A 26248-nucleotide genomic window follows, 5' to 3' on the forward strand; every position below is an offset into this window, starting at 1 on the left:
AAGATCTGCATAAATAAAACAGTACAGGGCCAAAACCTCTGTTGCTAGACTGCTGATCAAACATATATATGCAAAGTATGGTAGCCTTACACTATGCTGGAAGAAGCTCCCTTGAACTTATAGGCCTTGGTCTCCTGGAAAAAAGAGCTCCCATCTTTCTTCATCCCAAAGTGAATCACAAGTGTGCCTCTCTGCTATTCATTATCGTAATGGCAATACTGTAGTTACTTTCCTCTCACCAGGGTGCCCTCAGCCCCATTGATGGGCAGATTCATTATGTCACTGTCTTCTACCTTCCTCTGCATTTATGGGACAGCCTTACTCCTCTCACACCATTATCTGCAAATGCAATAATAATGTTTCATGAAGGACCAGATGGGCAAGTCCAGACTGTTCTGCCACCTCGATATTGCAAAAGAAGCTGCAGTCCAAGACAGATCGACTGTTCTGACTACAACAGGTGCTGCTTAGCCACTGTAGACAATTCTTGTTAGCAATCGCAGCCAAGCAACTGTCCCATCTCGGTGTCCTTGCACAGACATGATGACACATTGACCTTGCAAGCAGGAATCAGAGTTTGCTCTTTGCATATTCCAGAGCTGCCGTCAGAACTCCTTGCAAGTCACTGGTTGTCCCGCTGCCCTTGGCTACAACTCCAGAACCACCTGCCTTGCCGCCCATTTGAGTGCAGACAGCCAGGGCCCAGTCAGCAGCAGAAAACACTGGCAAGGAACTCTGGGGAAGAAGACCAAAAAATGGAAAAATTAGCTGAACTGCCAGGAAAGGCCCAGTAGAGCAAATATCATTGTAGGCAAATTGGTGTTAGTCATTCCAATACACGTGCAAAACCTTACATTTACAGAATGTGCATATTATGCACTCTTAATGGATTCACTGCACACATGCAGAACCTGTATCTGATACAGAAATTTGCATGCAGAAACTTTAGATTTCCTTAAAGTCAGAGCATGGGGTTTAAATATCCTCTGCCATGGCTATGATTTCTTGCACCTCTATGGTTGTCTAATTCCAACCTCTATCCTCCTCTTTGCAATTTCTCCCTTTTATGCCGAGTACAGAATTTGTCTTTCCTTGGTTCTGAAAACTTACCTAGACCCTGTCAAGGAAATATCATCAAGCAGTGGGCTTTGTGTTTCCTATTTATTCAAACTGTTATGGCAATGACAATTTGCAATGGTATTTCCACCACCTAATGAAACAACAAGTGCCGAAATTCAAAACTTATGTTCTGCAATAGGAAACAGTTATGAGGCTCCTGCATTCCATGTTCCAGAGAACAATGGCAGCTATGGTATTAGCCAAGGGGCAGGATCCTGCTTACCTTGGATACCTGGCAGGCGCAGAACACCTGGCCAGAAGCTTGTGGACTTAGCAACATCACTGAGGACCCTGGTACCTTGTCACATAACTGGTTGACCACTTTCATCAGGACCTAGAAAGAGCATAAGTTAAAATAAAATTCCTTCTGTTTGCTACACTGAAATGCTCCCTCAAAGACCTGCAATGTTATACTTAACGTTCTTAATCAAAATTGTATATATATGAAAAACCTCTGGAATTTTAGAGTGTATTTTGATGCAGGGGCGTAGGAAGATAGGGGCGGTGGGGGCGGGCCGCCTTGAGCGGCGGGCTCCAAGGGGCACCATTGCAGGCGCCCGCCCCGCCCCCGGAATGCGTGTCCCGCCCCGCCCCCAGTGCCGGAGCATGAAGCTCCCCCACTGTTTTGATGTTCTGAAGTGTTTCTGGTACACTTTGGGCAGCCTATGGGGAAATGGATGATAACAGATGCAAAAAAGGAACTTGTTCTGGTTATGGGGAAAGAAAGGGGGAAATTCTCTTCAACAAAAATCTTCAGAGCAAGTCAGCGAGCCCACCCTCAACGGATGCCCAATCTGCTGAGCAGCTCAAGGTTTACTTTCTCTCCGGCCTTCCAAAATCCTTACAGTATCATCAACTGTGAGAGATGAGCTCAAGGAATGATCTGCCACAACAGGACAAATCCAGCTTGGCCCTTGTTGCCTTGCTTTCCAAAAGAAATGCACAGCTGGTAGAAACTTACTGAGGGCGACTCAACAGGGATGGTATCTATGATGACGGGCTGGTTGGAATACTTTGCTAGCAGGTCATCTGCTTTCTCTGCAGCCTGGGGAAAGGGGGAAAATGCAGTCAGCAGTACACTGTGTAGCAGACATAAAATTTGTGCCATAGGGGAGGAGATGCTTCCAAATGCACATCCACATCTCTGCCAAGCACCTTTTTAAAAAATGATGCCCATGGGACATGTTTGCTTTGCCCACAGGAGCCATTCCTGGCAACAATTTACCTAGGTATCTTAAGGGGGATGGGGCAGGAAAATTTAGCACCCATTTACACCTTGGCTTCTTTAATGAAGCTGCACTTATTTGACCAAAACCATTGCCAAGTTTGATAAGGACTGCTCTTCTCTTTCAATACAGAGCTTATTTAGGAACTTTCCAAAAAATTGTAATGTTGCTCCTTTTAATGAGTACTATCTAACTGTTCTGGCTGGGAAATTAGATTTGAAACACGCAGGCTGTATATGTAAGGAATTTCAGTGTCCAGGGGTCAGAGGAACCCATCCTGCTCTTTCTGCTTCAGGCTCATGGCATGCCCAGATTCCATTTCACCACAGCTTTCTTTCCTCTCAAGAGTGCAATCGTCCATTCTGAAAGAGCACTAGATTTGGCAGAATCTCCAGTATCAGAAGAGATGTAAAACAGTCAACTTAAGCAAAAAAGTTCAAGTTTATATAAATGTGGAATCTTTTTTTTGCATAAATTTGTTTGCAAAAAAAATTGAATTGAATTTTCTTAGTGCAAATGTTAGGCTATATATATATATATATATATATATATATATATATATATATATACACACACACACACACACACACACACACAAAAGAGTGAAGAGTACACAGCAAGCAGCATGATCAGGGCCGGCTCTAGGTAGAGTCCCGATGGTGCGGGGCGCTGGGCTGGTCGGCAGGGCGCTGCAAAGCTGCGTGTAAGCCATGCTGCGCCCTGTGAGGGCGGGGGCGCCGGAGTGATCCCCGCCCCTCAGCGCCAGGGCGCCCGACCTGCTCGAGACTGCCCTGAGTGTGCTAGACTCTCCATTCATTTCTCCCTGACACACACACCCTGCCTCTCAACTGTGGCAAAGGGAAGGCCAACCTAGCTCCAGGAAGCTTCCTTCCTTCATGTATGCCAGAAAGAACACTCGGGATTCTTACCAGTTTGATTTCCAATTTTCTAACTGCGGTGTTGGCTGTTCGCTGCAGAGTTTTAAGAGTGGTCTGCAGTTCTCTCTTCTGCCACTGAGGTACTGTGGTACTGTCCACGATCTGCAAAACAAACTGGCTCTGTTACCTGTACTTGCTTGTGATTGTGCACGCCGGAGGGGGGGGGGAGTAATGAAAAGGTGCTCCAGGGATGCAGCTGAAGAGAGGAATTTTGACTCCTATGACCAGAAGAATGAAGCCTGTCTCCTAGCAAGAGAGCCTTAATTACGGCTAGCCCTTTGGATGTGATGGACATGCATGCAAAGTATGAACTATGTAGTGTATTGCAATGGTGTCAACTGCTTCTGCCAGAGCTCTCCAATACTGGAGCTGTGTTCCTGTTTCTGGTCATTACTTTATTTACGGTAAAAATTAAGGGAAGAGAGGATAGGACAATGGCAGAAGTCTGTTAGATGGAAATAGAGGAGAGGAGGAGGAGGAAGAAGAAGAAAAGACCATGAAAGTTGCATGTGATTTTTAGGTAGCACTATATACTTCTGATTTTATCAAATATTATCCCCATTATCTCCCCCAAATGCTGGTGCTATTAAAAAAAACATAAGGGCACATTGGTAGTGGGAATATTATTCAGTAACAGCTATGGTGTTCCTAGAAATTAAATTTAATATAACAAAACAAGATTATTATTTTTAACTACATTTATATACCACCATGCTCATAAAATTGACTAAAAATAAAAGTGCACTAAAGGATAAACAAAGATTCATATGTAACTACTTGGCAAAAAATATTTTGTATATAAATGATGGTAACAATGTTCAAATGACTCCTGTGAAATAAGCTACTATTTGGAATCTTTACTAAGTTTTCAGCTTCAAGTGAGAATTTCATAAGACCTTGAGGACAGTATTTTAATATACTTTTTAAAGCAAATCTTTTTAAAGAAAAAGAATGTTACTACCCTCCAGCATAAATAACTATTGTTTCCTCCCCCCACAGGGATTGTGAATGAAATGACCCAAATGTGTATTTTTTGGTGTGTGTGTGCTATATTTAGTTTTCATTCAATTGTGTTTTCTTTATTTTTTATTATGTCGCTGCATTATAGGCTCTTGATTAAATAAAAAGAAACACCAATATATATTTTTTTTTAAAAACCCAAAACTTAAAGTGGAGCATAGGCAGTGTTTTAGGGCCTTCTCAACACTGGCCCTGACCTGATGGAACGCTCTGTCTCCCGAGACCAGGGCCCTGCGGGACCTGATTTATTTCCGCAGGGCCTGTAAGACAGAGTTGTTCCACCTGGCATTTGGCCTGGAGCCAACCTGATCCCCTCCCCCATTTTCCCTTTCTTTTCCCCTTTTGTATGAGGCTGGATTTTTAATTTCTAATCTTTAATATTTTAATTTTAATGTATTTAGTCTTGTTGTTGAATTGTATTTTAACTAGTTGTTTTATACTTGGTGTTAGCCACTCTGAGGGTGGGGTATAAATAAAATTTATTATTATTATTTCTATATAATAAAGTCCCTGTGTCTCTGCATCCAGATTCCGTGTGTCCCGTTTTCCGCGCTACTGAGCATGTGCCCCACAGATACAGGGATTGGACGCAGAGACTGGACGCACACAGAGCCGGGGGGGGGGGCGGAATGCGGTTCTCTCTCCCTTAACGGCTTCCCCTCCAAACTGCCGTTCCGCGCCTCGCCTCCCGATTAATGGCGCGAGGGGAAGAGGGGGAGGGACTGAGATGCGAGCGCGCGTTCCCCGCCGCCGCCGGGGCGTTCGTGTCCCCGCCGCCGCCGTTCCCCACCTCCACCCCATCGTCGCATCCCAACCCCTCCCCCCACCCGGCGTGTGGCGGGCTCAGCTCTGGGTGGGTTGGGAAAGGCGAGGAGAAGGAGGGCTGCTTTCCCCCCTTTTTTCTCTCCTACGCTCCCCCCCGATGACCAGCAGCAAGCGGGCGTCACGCACACGCGCTCTCTCTCCCCCCCCACCCCTCTGCCTACCGTTTCCCTCGCGGTGCAGGGTCAGAGGCAGACAGAAGCGGGGACAGCGCATGGGGGGGAGGAAGAGCAGCCCGGGGGGGAGGAGATGTTTGACAGGGAGCAGGGAAGGAGGGGCGGGTGGCAGCTGCCCGCCGCCCGCCCCTCTTTCCCTGCTCCGTGAAGCATCTCCTCTGCTACCCCGTGCCTCCGCTGCGTTCAGCAAGAAGCCGGTGGCAGCGGAGGGATGCTGCTCATTCTTCCCCGCTAACCCTTCGCAAAAGCAGGCTGGAGCCCAGGGGGAGGGCAGGAAGGAAAGAGGGCCCTGGCCACCCCTACCTTCCCCCCTCCCCTGCCCAGGCATGGACCGCAGCAGCGGAGGAGGAGGAGGAGGCGGAGCAGCGACAGAGGAGCAGCGCCGGTGACAGCCCAGGAGAGTACCAACATGTGTGGGTGGAGAAAAGAAGGGAGGGGGAGAGAGGGGGGAATGGGTGGGGGGAAATTGCATGTTCTAGCACCTGTTAATTTAACGGGCTTCAAGATACTAGTTATTAATAATTGCACAGTGCCATGCAGATGGGCTTGGGGGGTGTTGATAAGACCTCAGCAGATTCTTCATTACAGGTTAAATTATCAAAGCACCCAGACACCTCACCCTCTATGCCAGTCATCCCCAAACGTCGGCCCTCCAGATGTTTTAGACTACAATTCCCATGATCCCTGACCACTGGTCCTCTTAGCTAGGGATCATGGGTGTTGTAGGCCAAAACATCTAGAGGGCCGCAGTTTGGGGATGCCTGCTCTATGCCATGAAACATGGGGCACTTCAACCAGACTGATACAAACCAGACTGATACAGTCACTAGAAGGTGAAATAAAAGCCTCTTCAGGGAAAGTTAGCCATTATTTCAACTTCAACAGGAATCATAGAATGAGGAACGAGCAGGGAAACACGTCCTCAAGAAGCATTCGAAAACCTTTCTTGGGCCCTTTTTGTGGGAGGGAGAAAGTACTCACAATAGTCAGCTGGCCAACTTCTTTGGAGAGTCTCTGGGCCTCTTCGATCACGGTTCCTCCCAGTTTCACTCGCACCGTGAGGGAGTCCACTTCCTTAGCCAAAGTCTGGCCAGCTTCCCGAGCCTAGGAGAGTAATAAAAATGTCTGACACCTTTCGGCAGAAACCATACAAAGGGCAAGAGGTTGTGTTTGCAATTCAAAGGACGTAACCATTTTCAGTCACAAGCCTGTTGGGAGTTGATTTCAGGGCTAGAGCCCTGGGCATTGTGCAATTAGTAGATTAGGTTTATGTGATTGCTAATGAAATTATGCTGGATATTTTTCACCACTGATACATGCTGGCTCAAAAACCAAGCGAAAAATAGGGAGGCAGATCCTTTTCAGAAAGTGCTCAGTCACAGAGTGAAATTAGAGTTATTTCCCCCCACACCAATTTGCCTTTGGGGTTATCTGATACACCACACAGGGACCACACAATCCCCTCAGAAATTGTAGCCTAAGGCAAGAGAAAGAAAAGACCCTTCTCTATGAAGTCATTCTACTGGCCCATCTAGCTCAGTACTGACTGACACTTAACTGGCAGCAGCTCTTCAGGGCTGCATACAGGGGTCTCCTCCAGCCCTACCTGGAAGGACCAGGGATTGAACCTGGGACCTTCTGCATGCAAGTGTGTACTCTGCTGCTGAGCTATGGTCCTTCGTTGCTGAGAGCCACCCTGAGAACGTGGTTATAGGGAAGATAAGGTTTTAGGGAGGACACGGCTTAGGGAGCCATGACACACATAGAAACACATCCCTCCCTATCCAGGCAAGCAAGAGGGATGACTTCAGTTCAAGGCAACATTCCAGCTAGGCAAAAACACTGAAGGAAGGGGTAGAGAGCAAGGGCAGTGAGGAGTCTGGTCTGGGAAGAGTCCCAAGGGCCAGAGAGAAGCATTAAGTGACTGGGCCTGAATTTCCTCAACTGTTTTAAACAAGTAGATAAATATTTGTGGCATTCTTTCCACAAATTGTGGTTTTGCACAAAGATAAAAGGCACACGGGATGGATTAAAAAGAGAGAGAGAAGCCCTGATGATTCTATTTGTTTTATTGATCTGCTCTTCATCCGATCGGTTCTTATCATAATGAGAAGCTGATCTCATTCCTTCTTCTCATCTGCTAGGCTCCATGCGACCGAAAGATGGAAGGGAGCCAATCCACTTTCTCCAGCTCTGGAGTAAGCTAGTATTTCAAAGACCTTGATGGTGCCACCAAATTAGAAAAATCAGAGGACAAGAGAAAGTCAACTACTTCTAGACGAGGTTTCCGGTTATACAGTATGCCCATCGACGCTCCTCAGCAAAAAGCCAGATCCCTTTTTTAAAAATGGAAAGAAAGAGCTTGGGCCGTCACAAATTTCTGCCACACTTTTTATGTATACTCATAGCAGAAGGTCAAAGGAGTCCAGAATAACCAACTGTGTGAACAGGCCTAGTAGCTGCTCAAGCAGCTTCTTGCTGGAAACCACGGGAAGGGAGGGCGCATTTGTGCTCATGTTCTGCTTGCATCCGGATGGCCACAGTGAGAACAGGATTCTGGACTAGATGGGCCATTGGCTTGATCCAGGAGATTCTTATGTCCTTACTTAGGAAGCACCCTAACAGCTTGGTCTTTACCACTCAACTATGCAGTACCGTTTTCTGCATGATTTGTGTGCTACATCTGGGACAAGGATGGGGAACCTGTGGCCCTTCAGTTGCTGAGGGGGGGGGGGAGACTCCATTTCTCATGAGCCTCAGCAAATGGTCAGCAACACTTGGGGGAGAGGGGGGAAGAAGTTCCACTCCCCTGACCTAGGAACAACATGCAAATAGCATTCTACAACATCAAAATGATTGTCCGCATCTGCTTGGACCAACAGAAGGATTAAGCTCCAGTTGCAGGAAATCAGTAGCTGTAAGAGCAGAAAAAGCACAGAATTGCCTACTCTGGCTTCTCGCTACAAGATGTGCTTTAGCTGCTTCCATCTGCTTAGCAAACACAAGCCTGAATGAGAACAGCTCCCTTCAGAGATAAACATAAAAGGAAGTTGCAGGTGAACATGAACCACTGACACAAAGCTGCCTCGGGTCAGCGCTTTCAGTAATCTGGGCCAGCCTGCCCTGAAGCTTTCTCTCCTCCGTGGCAGGCAGAACCTTGTCAAAAATGTAACAGTGGAGGAGATAACTAGACAAGCAGCACAAGTGCCAGAGCAAAAATAAAACTCTCGGGAATAATTTAATCTTTTGCTGCCAACAGCCAAGGGGAAGGCAAAAGATAATGCTGCTTGCCCACCTAGCAGGCAAGCAGGGCCTTTTTGCTCTGAAGCCACCAGGTGCGGTTAGTGGTCAGCAAGAGCCAGAGCAAAAAAGAAATGACCAGCAAAGTTTGAGGGGGTGGGGAAAGAGAAGAGGGGACAAGGGAAGTGAAGTAAGAGAAGGACAAGGAGTTATTAGTCAAAAGCAAGAACATCAAACCTATCCATTCTGAAGGAAATCAGCCCTTAGTGCTCACTGGAAGGACAGATCCTGAAGCTGAGGCTCCAATACTTTGGCCACCTCATGAGAAGAGAAGACTCCCTGGAAAAAACCCTGCTGTTGGGAAAGATTGAGGGCAGAAGGAGAAGGGGACAACAGAGGACGAGATGGTTGGACAGTGTTCTCGAAGCTACGAACATGAGTTTGACCAAACTGCGGGAGGCAGGGGGAGACAGGAGTGCCTGGCATGCTATGGTCCATGGGGTCACGAAGAGTCGGACATGACTAAACAACAACAAACAACAACTAATGTGGAATGCTATGACCCTGTTTCAAAAAGGAAGTGGAGTACTACGAAAAGCAGCGGTAGAAAAGGATGTTGAAAGAGCTCTGTTTTCGTCTCACAATGTGCTTGCTCGGTCCTGGAAGACATCTCCGTAATGGTTAGAGCCAGAGAGAGACTGTTATGAAGCTTCCAGTAACCAGGAAGGCAGGTGGGTGAAGCCCTCTAAAGATCATGCAGTGAAGCAGAGCAAAACAGCAGCAGACAACCTGTGCACATCTGTAACATCAGACAAAAGCAATCCAGCCTTACTTGCTTGGCTTGCTCTCCGGTCACTGCAACAATATGGCTGATTCCTTTAACCAGCTGCCGCTCAGAAATGATAGTGAAGTCTTGTATGATTCCTGTCTGCAGAAGGTGCCTAGACAGAAGGAACAAATGACAGGTGTCAGCATTGCCATCAAATTCCCTTTTTTATTTTGGAAAGAGGTTATAACTCAATGGAAGAGTACAAATGTTGTGTACATAAAGATTTCAGAGTGAACCCCTACCATCTCTCCCAGTAAAAAGAATTCCTGGTAACAGATGGGAAAGACCTTCAGGAGACACTGTCAGTCAAGGAAGTCCATAGTGTTCTGAAGAGAGAGCATATTCTGGCATCTCACACCAGCTGTTTACTACATGTAATGTCACAATTGTGCTCTTTGGATTTCAAGCGCTTGCAAGAAACGTACATACTTTATGCTCTCTGATACTCAAGTAATTCATTTGCTGGAGATGATAAACAGCCAAGGTGAAAACAAGAAAAAAAATATTCTGCATTTCAACAGCGCTTTTAAAAACCAGCCCCTTTGCCCATATAGCAAGAATGAATCACCATGTTGCTACTGAAGCTACAAAGGAATGGGAAGTAGTTGACCCACAAGAAAGCATTTAGTAACTGCTAGGTAAGGCTCTTTTAATCAACAAACAATACTTGCTGCTTATAAGGTGGTCGAAAATCGTATGTAAAACTGTATCAAAGCAATGATGCAGACGCTGGCCTTCCGCTTGGGCCAGAGGACAGCTTTGGTTAAGGGAGGGGAAAGAGAGCCAGTTCAGAGGTACCTAGAAAAGGGTTGCTGGAAAAGGTTTCCCTCGTGTGAGATAAGCAAAGGGGAAGGATGACACTTACGTTCCGCAGCAGAGCTCCACAGAGGAGGACGCGGCATCTTTAGACTTCACAGCCAACACTCTTTCCACTGGAACCCCTACGGATACTACTCGCACCTGATCTGGGTACACCTGAAAGAGGGGAGGGCAGGAAGGAAGGCCGGATTATCTGAAGAGTTATAACACTGTGCCAAACTAAACCAAAAGAAGCAGGTACCTACCTACATACTGGAATGGTATGACATGGGTGGCCAGGTGTTGCACGCAGGCTGGAAGAGGAAGTATGGAATGTGTTGCCTCTCCTAACGTAACATAAGAAGGGCCCTGCTGAATCAGGCCAATGGCCCATCTAGTCCAGCATCCTGTTCTCACAGCGGCCAACCAGGTGCCTGTGGGAAGCCCACAACCAGAAGCTCAGGAATACTCTGCCGACCTGCAATTTCAAGCAACTGGAGATGGAACATAGCCACTGTGACTACTAATGTGGAGGTGTGGCTAGGAGTGACAGCGGCTATATTCTATCTCCAGTTGCTTGGAATTGCAGGTGGACAGAGGACAGCTGTCAAATCCTCTTTTAAAGCCATCCAAGTTGGTGACCATCGCTGCCCCCTATGGGAGCGAGTTCCACAGTGAATAACGACTTTCTTTTACCTGCCCTGAATCTTCCAACCGTTAGCTTCATCAGCTTGGGTCCATGACTTCTAGTGTTATGACAGAGGGAGAAAAACTCCTCTCCACCCACTTTCTCCACGGCATGCGTAATTTCATGAACTTCTATTATGTCGCCTCTGACTTGCCTTTTCTCTAAACTCAAAAGGTTACAGTACTGCAACCTTTCCTCATAGGGGGAATTTCTCCATCCCCTTGATCGCTTGGGTTGTGCTTTCTTGAACCTTTTCCCAACCCTGCAGTGTCCTTTTTGAGGAGATGTGACCAGAATTGTACACAGTATCCTAAGTGTGGCTGCCCTGTAGATTTGTGTAACAGCATTATGATACTGGCAGTTTTATTTTCAGTGCCTTTAATGACCCCTAGCGTGGAATTTTCCCTTTTCACAGCTGAAGCACACTGAGTCAAGCAAAGAAACCAAGTGGATTGTGGGAGGAGGGAAGCCCTTTCTGTGCTCAGCATAGAAATGCAGTTCTTCATCCCCCTTCCACCAGCCTCCAGAAGTCTAGTAAATCCTTTTTGCAGGCTAGTTTGTGGGGTTATTTACAAGGCTAGGATACAGCACCCCAAAAGCTGCATAAAGGTTGTAGATTGATGCCAGATTGTGCTCTTATGTGAAGAAGTGCTTATGACTGGACCCTACTGCTGGGCAGTTTCCCAATTGTCACCCCACCAGCTGCATGGTTGCACTGGTCACTGTCCTCCCCGACTTACTTCATTTAGTTTCCGGAGTCCTTGCACAGCACTCGCCAGCTTGATGGGGGCTTCCCTGGTATAGACCACCTCATTCCTTTTGATCACTTCCTGGATCACACTTTCTATGTCTAGCAGCTGCTGCGTCGTTATGGGAGCCTGGTGAAGCAGGTGGTATTTTCATCAGAATGATGCAATGTTATGCTACATGAGGAATTGAAGTACTGTAAGATGGCTAAAGTCCAGAGGAATAGGTGTCTGGTCTCCAGGGTTCTATTTTGGGTAATACTTTTATGTTTCAATTTCCCCATCTACAAAATAGAGTTCACAATGCTGATGTCCTGAACCACGGTTTTTTGAATACTCGTAATCATCTTAAGAAAACTATTGGAACTTAAATCAGTTCCTTTATTTGCTTTAGTAAAAGCACAGAGTTTCCATTTGAGCAGTTAAGGTTGGGCGAAGTCTACTTCTCTGCGGAATATCAGATATTGGATCATTGTGTTTGTTGCAGGCCGAGACCCTATTCTACAGTTCCAAACTCTAAAATTAGATCCTGTGAACCACTCTTCCTAAACCTCTCCAGCTCTGTGGCTCACACAGCAGTCCCTTCCACTTGGACTCACATGGAAACAGTCAAGCAAGCAAATGCCCCTTTCTCCGTTTGTTAATCAACCAAAAAGGGACACATGGGTCAGGATTACCAGCAGTTAACTGTTCCTCCACCAAGGGAAGCACATTCTAGGCTGTCAGTTGTTTTAAAGGACTCCATTCGCCCCACAGAGCTACTCTGATAATTTTACCATGGCCAGGCCCGAGTTAGCCTGGGGCTCATAGAACACAGAGCAACAATCAGCCCAGTCCTAAAGTAGTGGCCAGACTCCAGAATTACCAGAAGAACAGAGGAAGTGCTGGGATGACGCCTGCAGTCCAACTTCCCAGATGAGTCACACCCAGTTGCCCTCACTGCTCTAATATGAGCGATTTGGAGACACCCCCCCCATAGTCACCTTGGTGCTAATGGAGAATCGCAAATACTCAGCAGTCACATGGGACCCCCGCTGCTCTGTACCATCTCCCAAGACCTGGCGAAGAGCAAAATTTAGCAGGTGGGTGGCTGTATGGTTTGTCATGCAGGCCAGCCTCTGGGCCTGAAATCAAACAAAAACACAATGTTTTGGGTGAGAAAGGAGTACTTTCACTAGATAAGCAACAATTAATTAAACCCCCTGATAGCCCAAACACCAGCCATCGCTGATTTAACACTCCACCTCCTGAGCTAAATAATAAAAGCAAGCTTGGCTTAAAACAGCCTAAAAGATTCTGCGTTAATATATGGGAAATCCCCGATATGACATTTCACTTTTGCTACGGAGCTTATTCCCTCAAAAGGGACTATAAATAGTAACCTCAAAGGAACAAGGATCAAAACCACTTTTACCTATTAGAAGTAAATGATTCATGAGAAGGTTTTCACTGTTTTGCAAGAACTGAGTTACATTAAACTTTTCCTCTCCCTAGCTAGCAATCCAGCATACTAGTCCACTTTGAAGCATTTAGCAGAAGTTCTGCTGGATTAATTAATACATTAGTCCAATCCCATGCATGTTTGCTTCAAAGTAAAGTCCATCCAATTCTCCCAAGTAAATGTGCCTAGGATTGCAGCTGGAACTCTGGTGTCTATTGTGCTGGGAACAAGGAACACTTCCACTGAGAAATCCATTTTTGCATATCACCCATTTTAGTGGGGTGTGCAAAGGAGAATTCTTGGGGATCTCGATTCCTGGATTTCTTAGATACAAATTAAGCTGCAACATCTATGTTTGTTAAGAATTATAAGAGAGAGAGAGAGAGAGAAAGTGTGATCTGAGGTAAAATTCTGTATCTTCTGTGTCTTGGTCCCCAGAATCCTCTCTCGTGGTTACAAAGCAGTATTTTCTTCACTACTTTCCTACCCAATATGATCTGCTTACATGGCATATGTGCCAGTCATGATGCACAGCACAGAACCCAAAACTCTCTGCCATCTCCTGGCGACGACAATTACCTCATCCACAAAGAGCTGCACTTGGTCCCCGACCTTCAGGGTTTCAGATACAATCACTTCATGAACCACATAGCCACCAGATACTTGCACAGATACCACAGGAAAAAGCATGTCCTCAAAAGGAGAAACAAGACAAATGGGAGAGTTAGCACAAATTCGCGATTCTCTTCCCAGTATGGGTTTTCCAGGGGAATAAAGGGAATTCAGGTCACTCTGGCAAGCTTGTAAAAATATAGCAGTCTCTTAGATTAACCTCTGGGACAAACACAAAACGAGCTGCAGAAGAGACAGTCTTGCCTGTGCTCAGCATTAATGCTACAACAACAGCCTGTGTGTCTCAAGTTCCTTGCTTCCCCCCCCCCCACCTCCCAAGGAGCTCACATGACCAATGAATTCTCTAACATTTTTCCCAGCAGTGAGGATTTGCAGCAACCTCAAATGGCCTGTGCTCAAGAGTGATCTGCTCGGCTCACTCAAGGATGATATCAATGAACGTGTAGGGGAATTCCAGTCAACCCTCCACAAGAGCAGGATCATCTACAACAAAGAGCTGGCTTAGGGAACAGAGGAAATAATTCAATCTGCTATTGAAGTGGTGACGGTGCATTAACCTAGCTACAAAGTAAGAGCATCGGAATTCCCTTAGAGCACTGCTATCAAACAATAGTTTAACCCTCTTCCTTTTCTATAGCTCACACAGTGGCTGAGGCACAGAGAAGAAAGCCTAGGCAAAGACGAGATGCTGCTCAGTGACTGCCAACAGGCAGGAGGCTCAGGAGGTGCCTGTTTCAGGCCTGGCCAGTGAACAGCCTTACCTGCTGTGCTGCATGCAGCATGTAGCCTTGGTCAGGTGCCTGGCCGCCCTGCTCAGCATAGAAGCAGGTTCTGTCTAGAAGGACCCCACACTGTTGCCCTCTGCCAACTTCCTTTTGGAAAGACCCATCTCTGTACAGCATCAGGACAGTGGCTTGACACGGACGGAAAACTGCAAAGAGGTAAAAGAAAATCACACCCCATCCTTCTCCTAGGTAGTCAATGCACTTGGGCCACCTGGAACCCAAAACAGCCAGCCAATGCACTGCCCTTAACATATTTATATATTCAACTGGAGAAAATGCAGGAAAACTCCCAGTTCTTTTAGAGTCAGGTACTTCACTGTAGAACACAGAGCCCCCAGGAGACATTCCTTGGAAACCCAAACTGCTATTCCACTAATCCGAATTCAGGATGGCTGAAGCTCATCCATGTTGTGCTACACAGGAATTCAGAACACAGCCTTGGTATGACTTGTTATATTTGTTCATCTGCCTCAGGACTTGCCCCAGGGTCTGAGGCAAAGGTCTTTCACATCTCCTGTTACTTAGTCCTTTTGTACCTGGAACACATTCAGAGTGCAGCATGATGGCAGAGACCTTATTACCTTGTCCCCCCACCCCAAAGCTTTGGCGGAGAGGTTTTAGGCTCATTTACATCATGTTCTGCTTGGGAGACACTCTATGAGATTTGAGCAGCTTTGAAACTCAAAGTGCCCACCAGAAACAGAACCTCACCCCTCTCCTATTGTGGGAGGACAGAGTCCTGGCAACCTCAAAACAGGTACATCTATCTATATCCTATATAATAATGTGCAAGTTGTCCCTGCGTCCAAGCTGTCCCGTGTGTCCCTGGGGTACTGCGCATGTGCCCCAGAGATACAGGGATTGGACAGCAGAGACTGCGCGCGCGCACTCCCCCCCCCTGCCTCCTCCAACCGCCGCTCCCGTCGGACACCGCCTCACTGCAGGGCACGTCAGCGAGGGTGGAGGCCGGCGAAGGCCTCCTCACAACCCTCCCTGGCCGTGAGGAGCGGCGGTTGGAGGAGGCAGGGGGGTAGAGTGCGCGCGTCCTTCCTGTCGGCGGCTGGGGGAGAGGAAGGAAGGAGGAGAAAGCGCTCCTCCGTTCCTGTCCCCCTGCCGCCGACAGCAAGGACGGGTCCCAGGGTTCGGAGAAGCGCTGCGCAAGCGCTTCTCCGAACCGTGGGATGTCTGCTTCCTGTTGGCGGCTGCGGGACAGGAACGGAGGAGGAGAAAGCAGCGCTTTCTCCTCCTTCGTTCCTGTCCCCCTGCCGCCGACAGCAAGGACAGGTCCCAGGGTTCAGAGAAGCGCTGTGCAAGCGCTTCTCCGAACTCTGGGATGTCTGCTTCCTGTCGGCGGCTGCGGGAGAGGAACGGAGGAGGAGAAAGCAGCGCTTTCTCCTCCTTCATTCCTGTCCCCCTGCCGCCGACAGCAAGGACAGGTCCCAGGGTTCGGAGAAGCGCTGCACAAGCGCTTCTCCGAACCCCAGGATGTTCTAGCGCCCGTTATTAAACGGGCTGAAATACACTAGTATATATATATAAATGTAGAGGGTGCATGTTTGTTCAAACAAATCTTTCTCCACAACCGCTTACCCGATCGTCCTCAAATTTGCCCACAACATCGGGAGTGCATGTGAGAGTGTCTCTATCCATACACAAACCTAGGACAGGTAGAAACCTGGATTTGTATACAAAAAAATTGCCCCTTCCAGTGGACATCCAACAAACAACATCCAACATACTGCCATGGGTTGGGACAGGGTAGGGGGAATCACAGGGATAAGCCAGGAGGTGGGGGGGGGGAGAGGAGACGGGATACGTCATGGATCGGCACAAGCTGGGGAGAGTCACAGGGATGCGCCTCCATAAACAGAACACGTGTAAAACAGGGGGACTCTGAAGGTGAGGGGAGTCTGAAGGGGGACTTTGAGTCTCAATTTAACAGACTGAGCCACAGCAACGCGTGGCAGGGCCAGCTAGTCCCTTATACAGGACAGTCAAAAATGTTATTATAATCATCTTCAACAAGCAAGCCCCTAAATAAATATATTGTACAACTGCAGTCTCAGCAGCACTGAGAACGGCAGCTTTGGTTAACCTGACAGCCAATAAATACTCTCATTGTCTTTCCCCACAAACAGCCCTTGGCTGAGTTTTGAAACCACTGCCACAGATAAGTTGTTAAGGATCATTCTGCCTTAAGCCAAGCAATTATTTAACAATGAGAGGCAACAGCAATGAGACAAATGTAAACGGATTATGCAAACCTATTCAGGCTTTATTCTTCTGTGACAGTGACTTCTAAACCCATTTTATGGGGTTATGTATGAAACAGTGACACCTTGAGGTCTGCTGCAGTAATGGCAAATACCCAGCTGGCATCAACCAAAGCCTTCCCCCACCCCCCAGAAAGAGACCTGTTTCAATTGCTGTCCATCAATGGAAACACTCTGCTTTATATTGTCCAACAGATTTGTATATAGCTCAATTTGGCAGGAGTTTAACACTCAGATACAGCAACCTATTATCTAACAGCACTCCCTGACATGTCGCTTTTGCTGCTATGGTCACAAATCATGACCACTGTTTGCTACTCCATGCATATACTAAACCTAATACACACCTATCGCCCGGTAACGCTATGCACTTTCCCCCTAAAGTGAGCTAGGAGTAGCCAACCAATGTTGTGCTCTCCAGATGTTGGACTACAACACCCATCATCCCTTTTCACAGGCCTGGCTTTCTGGGGCTGATGGGAGCTGGGTTCCAACAACATCTGGAGGTTACTATGCTGGCTAGCCCTGGACAAGAGTGTTGAACTACAACCTGGGACACCAGTGTTCAAATCCCCATTCAGCCATGAAGCTCACTGGGAAACCTTGGCAGCGGGATGCAAATGTACTCAATAAAGTGCCCACAAATCTCCCTGCTGGAACATATGTGAAAACTGGCCTTTTCAGAGACTGGTTGCTACTTTGCTCTGCTTTCTAATACTGGAGGACTATAACGCTTTAAACAACAGCTAACATTTACCAAACAGTCATAGATTTAGCATGTTGTGTTCATACTTTTTGATACTCAGGAAGAACAGACCAGTATCTTCACCATCCTTACCTTGGTAACGTAATTTTTGCATATTTTCTTACTAACATATAAATTGCACAGAACACATATATGCATGATACACATGAACCAGCAGCCTACAGCAGATTATGAGTATTAATTTGGTGAGCTGTGGGAGCCTAAGCAGTTTCTGTTTGGCCATAGGCAGAGTTCAACTTTAGTTTATAAAGCAAACACAGTATGTTCTTCACATGACAAATTAACAAATATGCCAGACATATATAAGGTGACAGGTAGGTAGCCGTGTTGGTCTGCCGTAGTCGAAACAAAATAAAAAAAATCATTCCAGTAGCACATTAAAAAGGTAAAGGTAAAGGGACCCCTGACCATTAGGTCCAGTTGTGACTGACTCTTGGGTTGCGGCGCTCATCTCGCTTTATTGGCCGAAGGAGCCGGCGTACAGCTTCCAGGTCATGTGGCCAGCATGACAAAGCCGCTTCGGGCGAACCAGAGCAGCGCACAGAAACACCGTTTACCTTCCTGCTGTAGTGGTACCTATTTATGTACTTGCACTTTGACGTGCTTTCGAACTGCTAGGTTGGCAGGAGCTGGGACCAAGCAACGGGAGCTCACCCCGTCGTGGGGATTCAAACTGCTGACCTTCTGATCGGCAAGCCCTAGGCTCTGTGCTTTAACCCACAGCACCACCCGCGTCCAACAAGTATCTGAAGAAGTGCGCATGCACATGAAAGCTCATACCAATAATAAACTTAGTTGGTCTCTAGGGTCTCTAAGGTGCTACAGGAAGGATTATGTGTGTGTATATATATATATATGGTGAGAAGTTTCTTGGATACAAATCTGAAATCCCCATTTCTCCAGAGTGCTTCTTCATACACCTTGTTCAAGCACGATTAGACCTTACCATATCTTTTTTTAAAAAATTTTTTAAAAATAAACTTTATTGAAATTCATCTTAAAATACACTTCCCCAACTTCACCCATACTCACACAAAACAACAATATAGATAATAACAAAATCATAATCCACAAAATCATATATAATGAACTCATATCAAAGGTAAATCATATAGCAAAATAATATTCAAAACACAACATAGAATAAAGTAACGTAAAATAAAACTTAGAGACAAACTCCAAAGGAGCAAGGAGAGAGAAAAAAGAAGGAGGGGGAAAAGAAAGAAAAAGAGGGGGGGGGAGAAAAAAGAGAAAAAGAGGGAGAGAGAAGAAAAGAGAGGGGGGAAAAAAAACCAAGGGAAAAAAAGAGTAATATTTAAAATTAAATCATAAAAAACTTCTGATTGTCGACTTAACGCTTATTCATACTATTCCTCTTTCACTTGTTTCCTCCTAATTCCCTAAAAATAATATCTCTTATCCTTATTTACAGTAATTCCCTCTCCTTATGCATTCTTTAAGTTAAGCAGATCACCAACTCTGTTTTAATACCTTCTTTTTTAAAATAATCCTCCACTAGTTGCCATTCAATTTGGATCTTTTGCCTAGATACATTTCTAATTGCTGCCGTCATCTTGGCCAAATTCATGTATTCCACCATTTTGATTTGCCATTCCTCCACCCCTGGTAGGTCTTCCCCCTTCCATTTTTGTGCTATCAATACTCGAGCCGCCGCCCCTCCATATAATAAAATATTTCTCTTGTTTTTAGGCACGCTTTCTGGAATCATACTTAGCAGGAATAGCTCTGGTGTTTTTTCAAAGGTTAATTTTAACATACTCTTCATTTTTTCATATATTTTGTTCCAAAATTCCTGTACACCTTCACACCACCACCAGCAATGCATATATGTGCCAATCTTTTTATGGCACTTCCAGCATTTATTTGGTTCTTGCTTATAAATCTTTCCTATTTTCTCTGGGGTCAAGTGCCATCTGTAGGCCATTTTCATTATGTTTTCTTTTATTGATGTGCATGCTGTGAATCTTAAACTTTCGGACCACAATTTGTCCCATTGCACGCTATAAATTGTTCTTCCTACGTCTTGTGCCCACTTAATCATACTGCACTTAACCAATTCATCTTTTAAATTCCATTCCAATAGGTATTTATATAAATTCGACAAATGCTTATCTTCTTTATCAATTAATATTTCTTGTAATTTTGATTTTTTCTCTTGGAAGCCAATTAATTTGTGTTTTTGGAATATGCTTTGCATTTGATTATACTGGTACTGGACAATAGACCTTATTGATCCCCCCGAAAAATTATTAAAATTATTAAATTTAGTTTAGTCAGGAGGAAGTGGATGCAGCTGCTGTTTCTTGAACCTTACTTGTGTATTCTTAAGATTTGGAAATACGTAATATTCTCTTTTTGCCTTTCTTCTCTCTCTTTCTCCCTTTTTTTCAATTTTTTTGGTAATAAAAGTAAATCATTATTAATATTAAAGATATGAAACTCAATATTCTATCGTGGAACGTGAACGGCCTGAACAATAAGGTGAAAAGGAATAAAATAGAACATGTATTGAAAAAGGGGTCATGGGAAGTGATATGCTTACAGGAAACCCATGTCCCCAAAAAACATGAGAGAGTCCTTGATAATAAAAAATTAGGTGAAGTTTATTTGTCTTCAGATAAGAAAAAGAAGAGGGGAGTAGCGATATATGTTAAGAAGACCATCAAGGCGGAAAAAATTATACAGGACAATGAGGGAAGAATAATAGGTACAAGATTGTACCTTCCTGGAGGTAATGTGGTTGTCTTAAACATTTATGCACCTAACGGCTGCAAGTCCGTTTTTTTTAGGAAACTAGGAGAGCTGATGGCAGAAAGTATAACGGAGGAAGAAATTATCATAGCAGGGGACTTTAATGGGGTGATGGAGGCAAACGTTGATAGGACAAGTAAAGGTAAGAAAAATAAAGGGGAATTAACAAGAGAATTTCGAAATTTAATCAAAAATTTTGAATTAAAAGATTGCTGGAGAAAGAAGAACCCTGGGGAGAAAAGATTTACTCATTATTCAGAATCCCAAAAGTCAGCAGCAAGGATTGATATGATATGGCTCTCCACAAAAGTTTTGACGAAAATGATTGGATGCGATATTTTACCGAAATCTATCACAGACCACAACCCAGTAATAGTCAAGTTGATGGATGGGGTGGGGAAGATGGGGAGGTGGCGATTGGATGAAAGTATTTTAAACGATGAGGCATTTGTCGCTGAGGTTAAAAAATTATTAAAGGAATTTTTCCAAATAAATATGAAGGAAGATATGGATGTGAAAACAGTGTGGGAAGCGAGTAAGGCCTTTGTAAGAGGCATATATATACAGCAGAAAAGTAAGATCAATAGAATTAGGAGGGAAAATATGAATAAGATCGGGTAGACCTTACCATATCTGCCATCCTGCCCAAGTTCATAGGCATACTTTGGAGTGTCGTCAGTAGCAGGCACCCCATCCTGCCTCAACTTGGCCAATGAATGCAGGTCCAGGTGCATCCCAGCTCTCTGCTCCTGCTGCGGCTGAGATTTGCGCTGTGGGGAAAGAAATGGTACAATTGGGAGACAGCTCAAGTGCACCCTTTAAAACAGGCATAGGCAAACTCTGGCCCTCCAGATGTTTGGGACTACAATTCCCACCATCCCTAGCTAACAGGACCAGTGGTCAGTAATGATGGGAATTGTAGTCCCAAACATCTGGAGGTCCGGAGTTTGCCTATGCCTGATTTAAAACAACAGCAACAGCTGATGAGCAGAGCTCTGAAGTCTTGGGGGATCCCACAAATCATCTGGCATTAGGTCCCCTATTTGGACTCTTTGAGAGTCAATGGCCCTAAAAATCAAGTTTGCAGAGATTCTCCACATAATCCCCACTTCAACTTCCCTTGCTGCTGTGCAGCCCTATGAGAGGAAGTAAAAATCCAAATGCAACAGCCATTTCAAAGAGCAGCCCAGAATAAGAAAGAAGGCTGGATATTTTATACTGTTGATCAAACGTCTTGTGAACACTGACTTTGGTTTGATCTTTGATAGAATTTAGATTTCTGAGGGTATTTTACAATTAATCTTATTCACATATTTTGGACTATTACAACACACTGGGTTTAGAGGCCCTTTATACAGCACAGCAGCCTCTATAAGCTGCTGGAGCACAACTCCCATGCTCCTTGACCACCAGTCTTGCTGCCTGGGATTGACGGGAGTCCAACAACATATGGACGGCCACAGGTTTGCCAACCCTGCCTTATACAGTAATTCCTGAAAAGTATTATTATTATTTATTATCTACTGAATGTATAAACTGCCCTTCCTTCCCAATGAGCCCAAGGTAGCAAAAAGATAGCAAAAAGATACACGATTTAACCACAAAAACATTCTAAAACAGAACAACTGCAATTAAAATCATCTAAAAGCAATTATTTTAAATTCATTTTCCCCCATCCAATCGTCTTGAGGTTGGCAGGAACAGTATTCTTCAATCACTAAAGGCCTGTGAAAACAGGAATGTTTTCAAATTCCTCCTGAAAATTAATCAGGACCGAGACAGGTGCACCTCACTAGGGAGGGCATTCCGCCACCAGGGAACTACCACTGAAAATGAATGCCTTGAAGGACAGTAGTCAGAGGGAATGAAGTCTGAGGTACTTAGATTAATGTGACGCACAAAAGAAGAGAAATTTGTGCCTTACCTCAGCATCTTCCCGAGCCAGGTGGTCCAAAGCAGCAACGTCCAGCTGGACTCCCTTCTCTTTCAGCATCAAACCAACAAGATCCAGCGGGAAACCCAAATTGCTATGGAGAGACCAAGCAACCTCCACTGCAGGCAGAAGTAAGATCAACGGAGGAGCGTTAGATTATTTAAAATATTTGCAGGCCACCTTTTAGGATCGAACATGCTCAAGGTGGCTTCCAGCATATAAATTCGTTAGGAGAGTATAAATTCATTAGGAGCTTCATTAGGAGAAACAAGCAATTAACTCTTCAAACACAGTGCGTTTAGGAGGGGAAAGTGCACTGGTAGTGAAGAAGCTGCAGTCAGTCAGAGAGCTATTGGCTGCTTGTCTGCCTGCCTTAAGAATGCAAAAAAGAAAAGTCTTGTCAGATGAAACACAGCTCTGTCTGAAAATATCATCTTGCTCCTTGTATTCCCAACTGAACACTGCGCTGCACGTCTGTTCCGACTTTTCATGTGGCAGCACCTAATCTTTGGCGCTCCCTCCTGTTACATCTCAGACACCTATTCACAACCTTCCTTTTTTCAACAAACCTTTTAAATGGACATTCTTATCCTAGGTTCTACCTGTATAGAACTTGAAACTGTTTTATTGTTTTGCTGTCTTGTTGTTAAATTAGTTCCAGGTGTTGCACAGGATGTAATTCATAAATGAAATGAAATCAATGAATGAATGGTCATCCAGACCAGCATTCCATTTCCAGCAGTGGCGTGGTAGATGCTTCTAGACATTTGCAAGCAGGGTTTGAAGAGCATCCCCCATTGTTTGTCCCCAGCACCTGTTATTTAGATGGATACTGCTTCTCTCACTTAGCCAACATAGCCAATATCCATGAACAGACCTATCCTTTTCAAAGGTGTGTGCCATAAAGCCACCTAAACTAGTGGCTTAATAAAACTACTCCGGGGTGGAGGGGATGTATCAGGGACTCATAATGCTTAATACTTAACTGGGAGACAGAAAGGAACAAGTTTGGGACCTGAGGTTCAACAGAAATCAGTGGCAAAGTTCTATTGCTGAACAAGCAAGCTGTGCCTTCAGTCACAAACGGTGTGTGTTTAATTGCAAGGGCCAAAAAGGCAGGGCAACTCAAAAGCCAGGCAGCTTAAAAATTGGAATAGATTGCAAGTGATGCCTCCCTTGTGACTGCATTTTCTCTTCTCCATCAAGAGGAAGAAGATAAAATTACTTGCCTGGGAAGACTTTGGAATGATCCATCTGTTGGAGGGTTCTGTTTATAATACGGCGCCCCCGCAGAAGGGAAGAGAGAAAGGCATCCTCATGCTCACTGATGATATTCATAATCTGTTGGGAGATTCAGAGCCAGATTCAGGAGGCAGTTAAACCAATTATTCCAAAAAAACTCCCAGAGATACGGAAGTGTTAAAAGGCGGTGGCCGGGGGACCCAAATCCAGCAGGTGATAAGCTATTAATGAGATTGGACATGAGACACCGAGGTCTCATCCTATGGCTCTGAATATGTGGAGTAAAAGCGTCATTCATGACTGTAGTGCAGTCGTGTCTCATTTGCCTAAACCACTGCCCTTTATGCAGCCCTGTGATGAGCTGATGGGGGGTGGGGGGGTCAAAGTAGGTAATAATGTGTATGCTATACCCATTCTGCCTCATTTAGGAGGGTCAGCTTTTGGAACAGGCCAGAAATCCAATTTGCTGAATATTTTGTATGTGTGGAAGGAATCCAGCCTGTGCAGGTAGGGGAAAACAGCAAGTAAGTGCCTGAGTATGCCTGAGATCAAAGCGAAAGGGAAAGGATGCAGGTTAGGGTTGGGGGACCAGTGCACAAGATGTGATTATGAGGACTGCAGTCCAACAACAGGTTCCGCAACCCTGCTGTAGGTTTTGCTTGGTTTTTTTTGTTTCTTATAGCAAAACTGGTTGCTTGGAAAGAGGTTTGAAATGCAGCTCTGCTAACTGTGCCTGTAAAATACTTCATTTCACTTATCTCTATGTACACTAGAATTTGCAGCACTAGATTGGATTGTAGCAGGAAAAGCCTCTGCTCTGGAAGAAATATCTGAATTATACAGAATATTAAGAAAGTTTGGGCTTTTAGGTGCACACCTGGTCAGCTTTAGTAAGCGTGGTCAGCGCTTACAGAGCCTGCTTTCAGATTAATTACACATGGGAATTATCAACCTGCACCTACTCAGTGTGATACTCCCAGCTGCTCTCCTTTAGCTTCCTCCCAATGAGAAAGGGGGGGGGGTCCATTCTTTAATAGTGGAAGCTCCTGTGCAGCATATTCAACTAGAGAGAATTCATGAGAAAACAAGATGTTCCTGTACACCATCATCCAGTTGCTCACCGTGTCTGTATCCTTCCTTAGCTCCGGATAGGCATCTCCCTGCAAAGGAAGAATGACGGACTCTCAGAAGCAGAGCTCCCAGCCCTCCTCCCCATGCACTACCAAGCACACAGCTTTGCTCCTTACATCAGTGGCAGGAACTATCCTGTATAAGCAGGATATCTGAACTTGACAATTTAAGCTTTGGTTTGCACGGCAACCACCCACAGCCTTTAAACTCATACACCTTTCCAGTCCTTTCTTCCCCCTTCTTAATGAGAGCATGGCTGTCATTCAGTCAAAGAAGCAGAACCCTGCAAACACAGCCCAAGTTTCCTCATTCTAAATCCCCTGACCAAAGCACCTCTCAGGTACACTTCTCTGGCATGAAGTTATTTGTGGATTTTGCAGTGAGACTATAAAGAGCAGGTGCTCCATGAGGCACCCAGGGGGACTGCTGCACCAGTTAATGTTCTCCCTAGTATGGAAGGTTGTATGGGAAATCCACCCGGAAGACAAAATGTATATTGAGGAGTCAGTGCTCTGACATGGTTACCCTTCCTGCCTCTGTTCCTCCCCCCTCCCTTGTCCTTGTTAAGTTTTTGATGGTGTGAGAACAGTCTTTGATGTCCTAATCAGTTGGGAGGAGGTGAAGCCTCCCACACAGCTGCCTTAATCAGTCTGGTAGGATAGTGCTGGAAACCTTCTTTGATGTTGGAAATCATTGTGGGAAAGTGAGGCATTGGGAAGAGGTGGCTATCTACAGGTGAAACTCGGAAAATTAGAATATCGTCGAAAAGTGCATTTATTTCAGTAACGCAACTTAAAAGGTGAAACCAATATATGAGATAGATGCATGACATGCAAAGCAAGGTATGTCAAGCCTTTGTTTGTTGTAATTGTAATTATTTGTCGTTAGGCGGGTCAATTATAAATGGAATGTAATTAATGAAATGTAATAGCGATGGTTATTTTTGTATTATTGTAACACTTTGTTTTATTTTTGTGGAATTTCCAAAAGAAAGAATTTGTAAAAATTAAAAGAAAAATAAAAAACAAGAAGTTGCATTACTGATATAAATGCACTTTTCGACGATATTCTAATTTTCCGAGTTTCACCTGAATAAAATCAGATGGTTTGGGCAGAGTTTTTCAGAAGCTCGTGCACGGACTGATCAGCTGCAGGGCCGTGCAAACTGAGGCTACCTGGGGGAGTCACTTTGCTGCTTCTTGAGGGCTTCCAAGTGGCAGATAGAAGTGCATGCTTGGTATGTATATATTGCTTGCTCTTTAGAAATAAAATCTTCTCACTCACTTGTGTTTTGTACTGCTTCTGAATCTCTTTTAAAAGAACCACCTTGCATTTGGCAAGACAGAGGTTTCCCTTGGATGGCACCTGAGGAAGCTTTTGTCCTCACATACAACCCCCTCTGCTTTGTCACAACTCCAGCAACTCTACCTACGACGGCAGTTATTGAAACATTAAGGAACAGACTCATTGTAGCTCAGTAAGGTGTCATCAGCATTTATCAGGACCTAAAGCAAACAGTTACTACTCCCCACCCCCGCCACCCACAATGTGAAATAAATAAAGGATCTCGTAAGTATTGGGCCTATCATTTCAAGAAACTAGGTTACTCATCCAGTTACTAGGTGTGTACTCAATAGCGACACGGGTGACACTGTGGGTTAAACCACAGC

At 45.1% G+C, this 26248-nt stretch overlaps 1 protein-coding gene across 4 annotated transcripts in view; it reads right to left on the bottom strand.

The window, feature by feature from the left end:
* Positions 1-2: 2 nt before the first annotated feature.
* The window catches only part of AARS2 (alanyl-tRNA synthetase 2, mitochondrial), a 37141-nt gene continuing 10895 nt past the window's right edge, over positions 3-26248 (bottom strand). For all 4 annotated transcript variants that reach the window (XM_035108157.2, XM_060272948.1, XM_060272946.1 and 1 more), the window contains 15 exons: positions 24569-24607; positions 23435-23546; positions 22197-22324; positions 20901-21042; positions 14438-14607; positions 13623-13736; positions 12586-12726; positions 11597-11734; positions 10236-10345; positions 9374-9482; positions 6283-6405; positions 3275-3385; positions 2081-2164; positions 1343-1453; positions 3-735 (listed from right to left, as the gene is read on the bottom strand). In XM_035108157.2, the coding sequence (XP_034964048.2) occupies positions 571-735; positions 1343-1453; positions 2081-2164; positions 3275-3385; positions 6283-6405; positions 9374-9482; positions 10236-10345; positions 11597-11734; positions 12586-12726; positions 13623-13736; positions 14438-14607; positions 20901-21042; positions 22197-22324; positions 23435-23546; positions 24569-24607 (1797 nt within the window). In that variant the 3' untranslated portion in view covers positions 3-570. The remainder of the gene's footprint in view (positions 736-1342; positions 1454-2080; positions 2165-3274; positions 3386-6282; positions 6406-9373; positions 9483-10235; positions 10346-11596; positions 11735-12585; positions 12727-13622; positions 13737-14437; positions 14608-20900; positions 21043-22196; positions 22325-23434; positions 23547-24568; positions 24608-26248) is intronic.

Source organism: Zootoca vivipara, chromosome 3 (genome assembly GCF_963506605.1).
Source record: "Zootoca vivipara chromosome 3, rZooViv1.1, whole genome shotgun sequence".
In the NCBI taxonomy this organism is placed as follows: domain Eukaryota; kingdom Metazoa; phylum Chordata; class Lepidosauria; order Squamata; family Lacertidae; genus Zootoca; species Zootoca vivipara.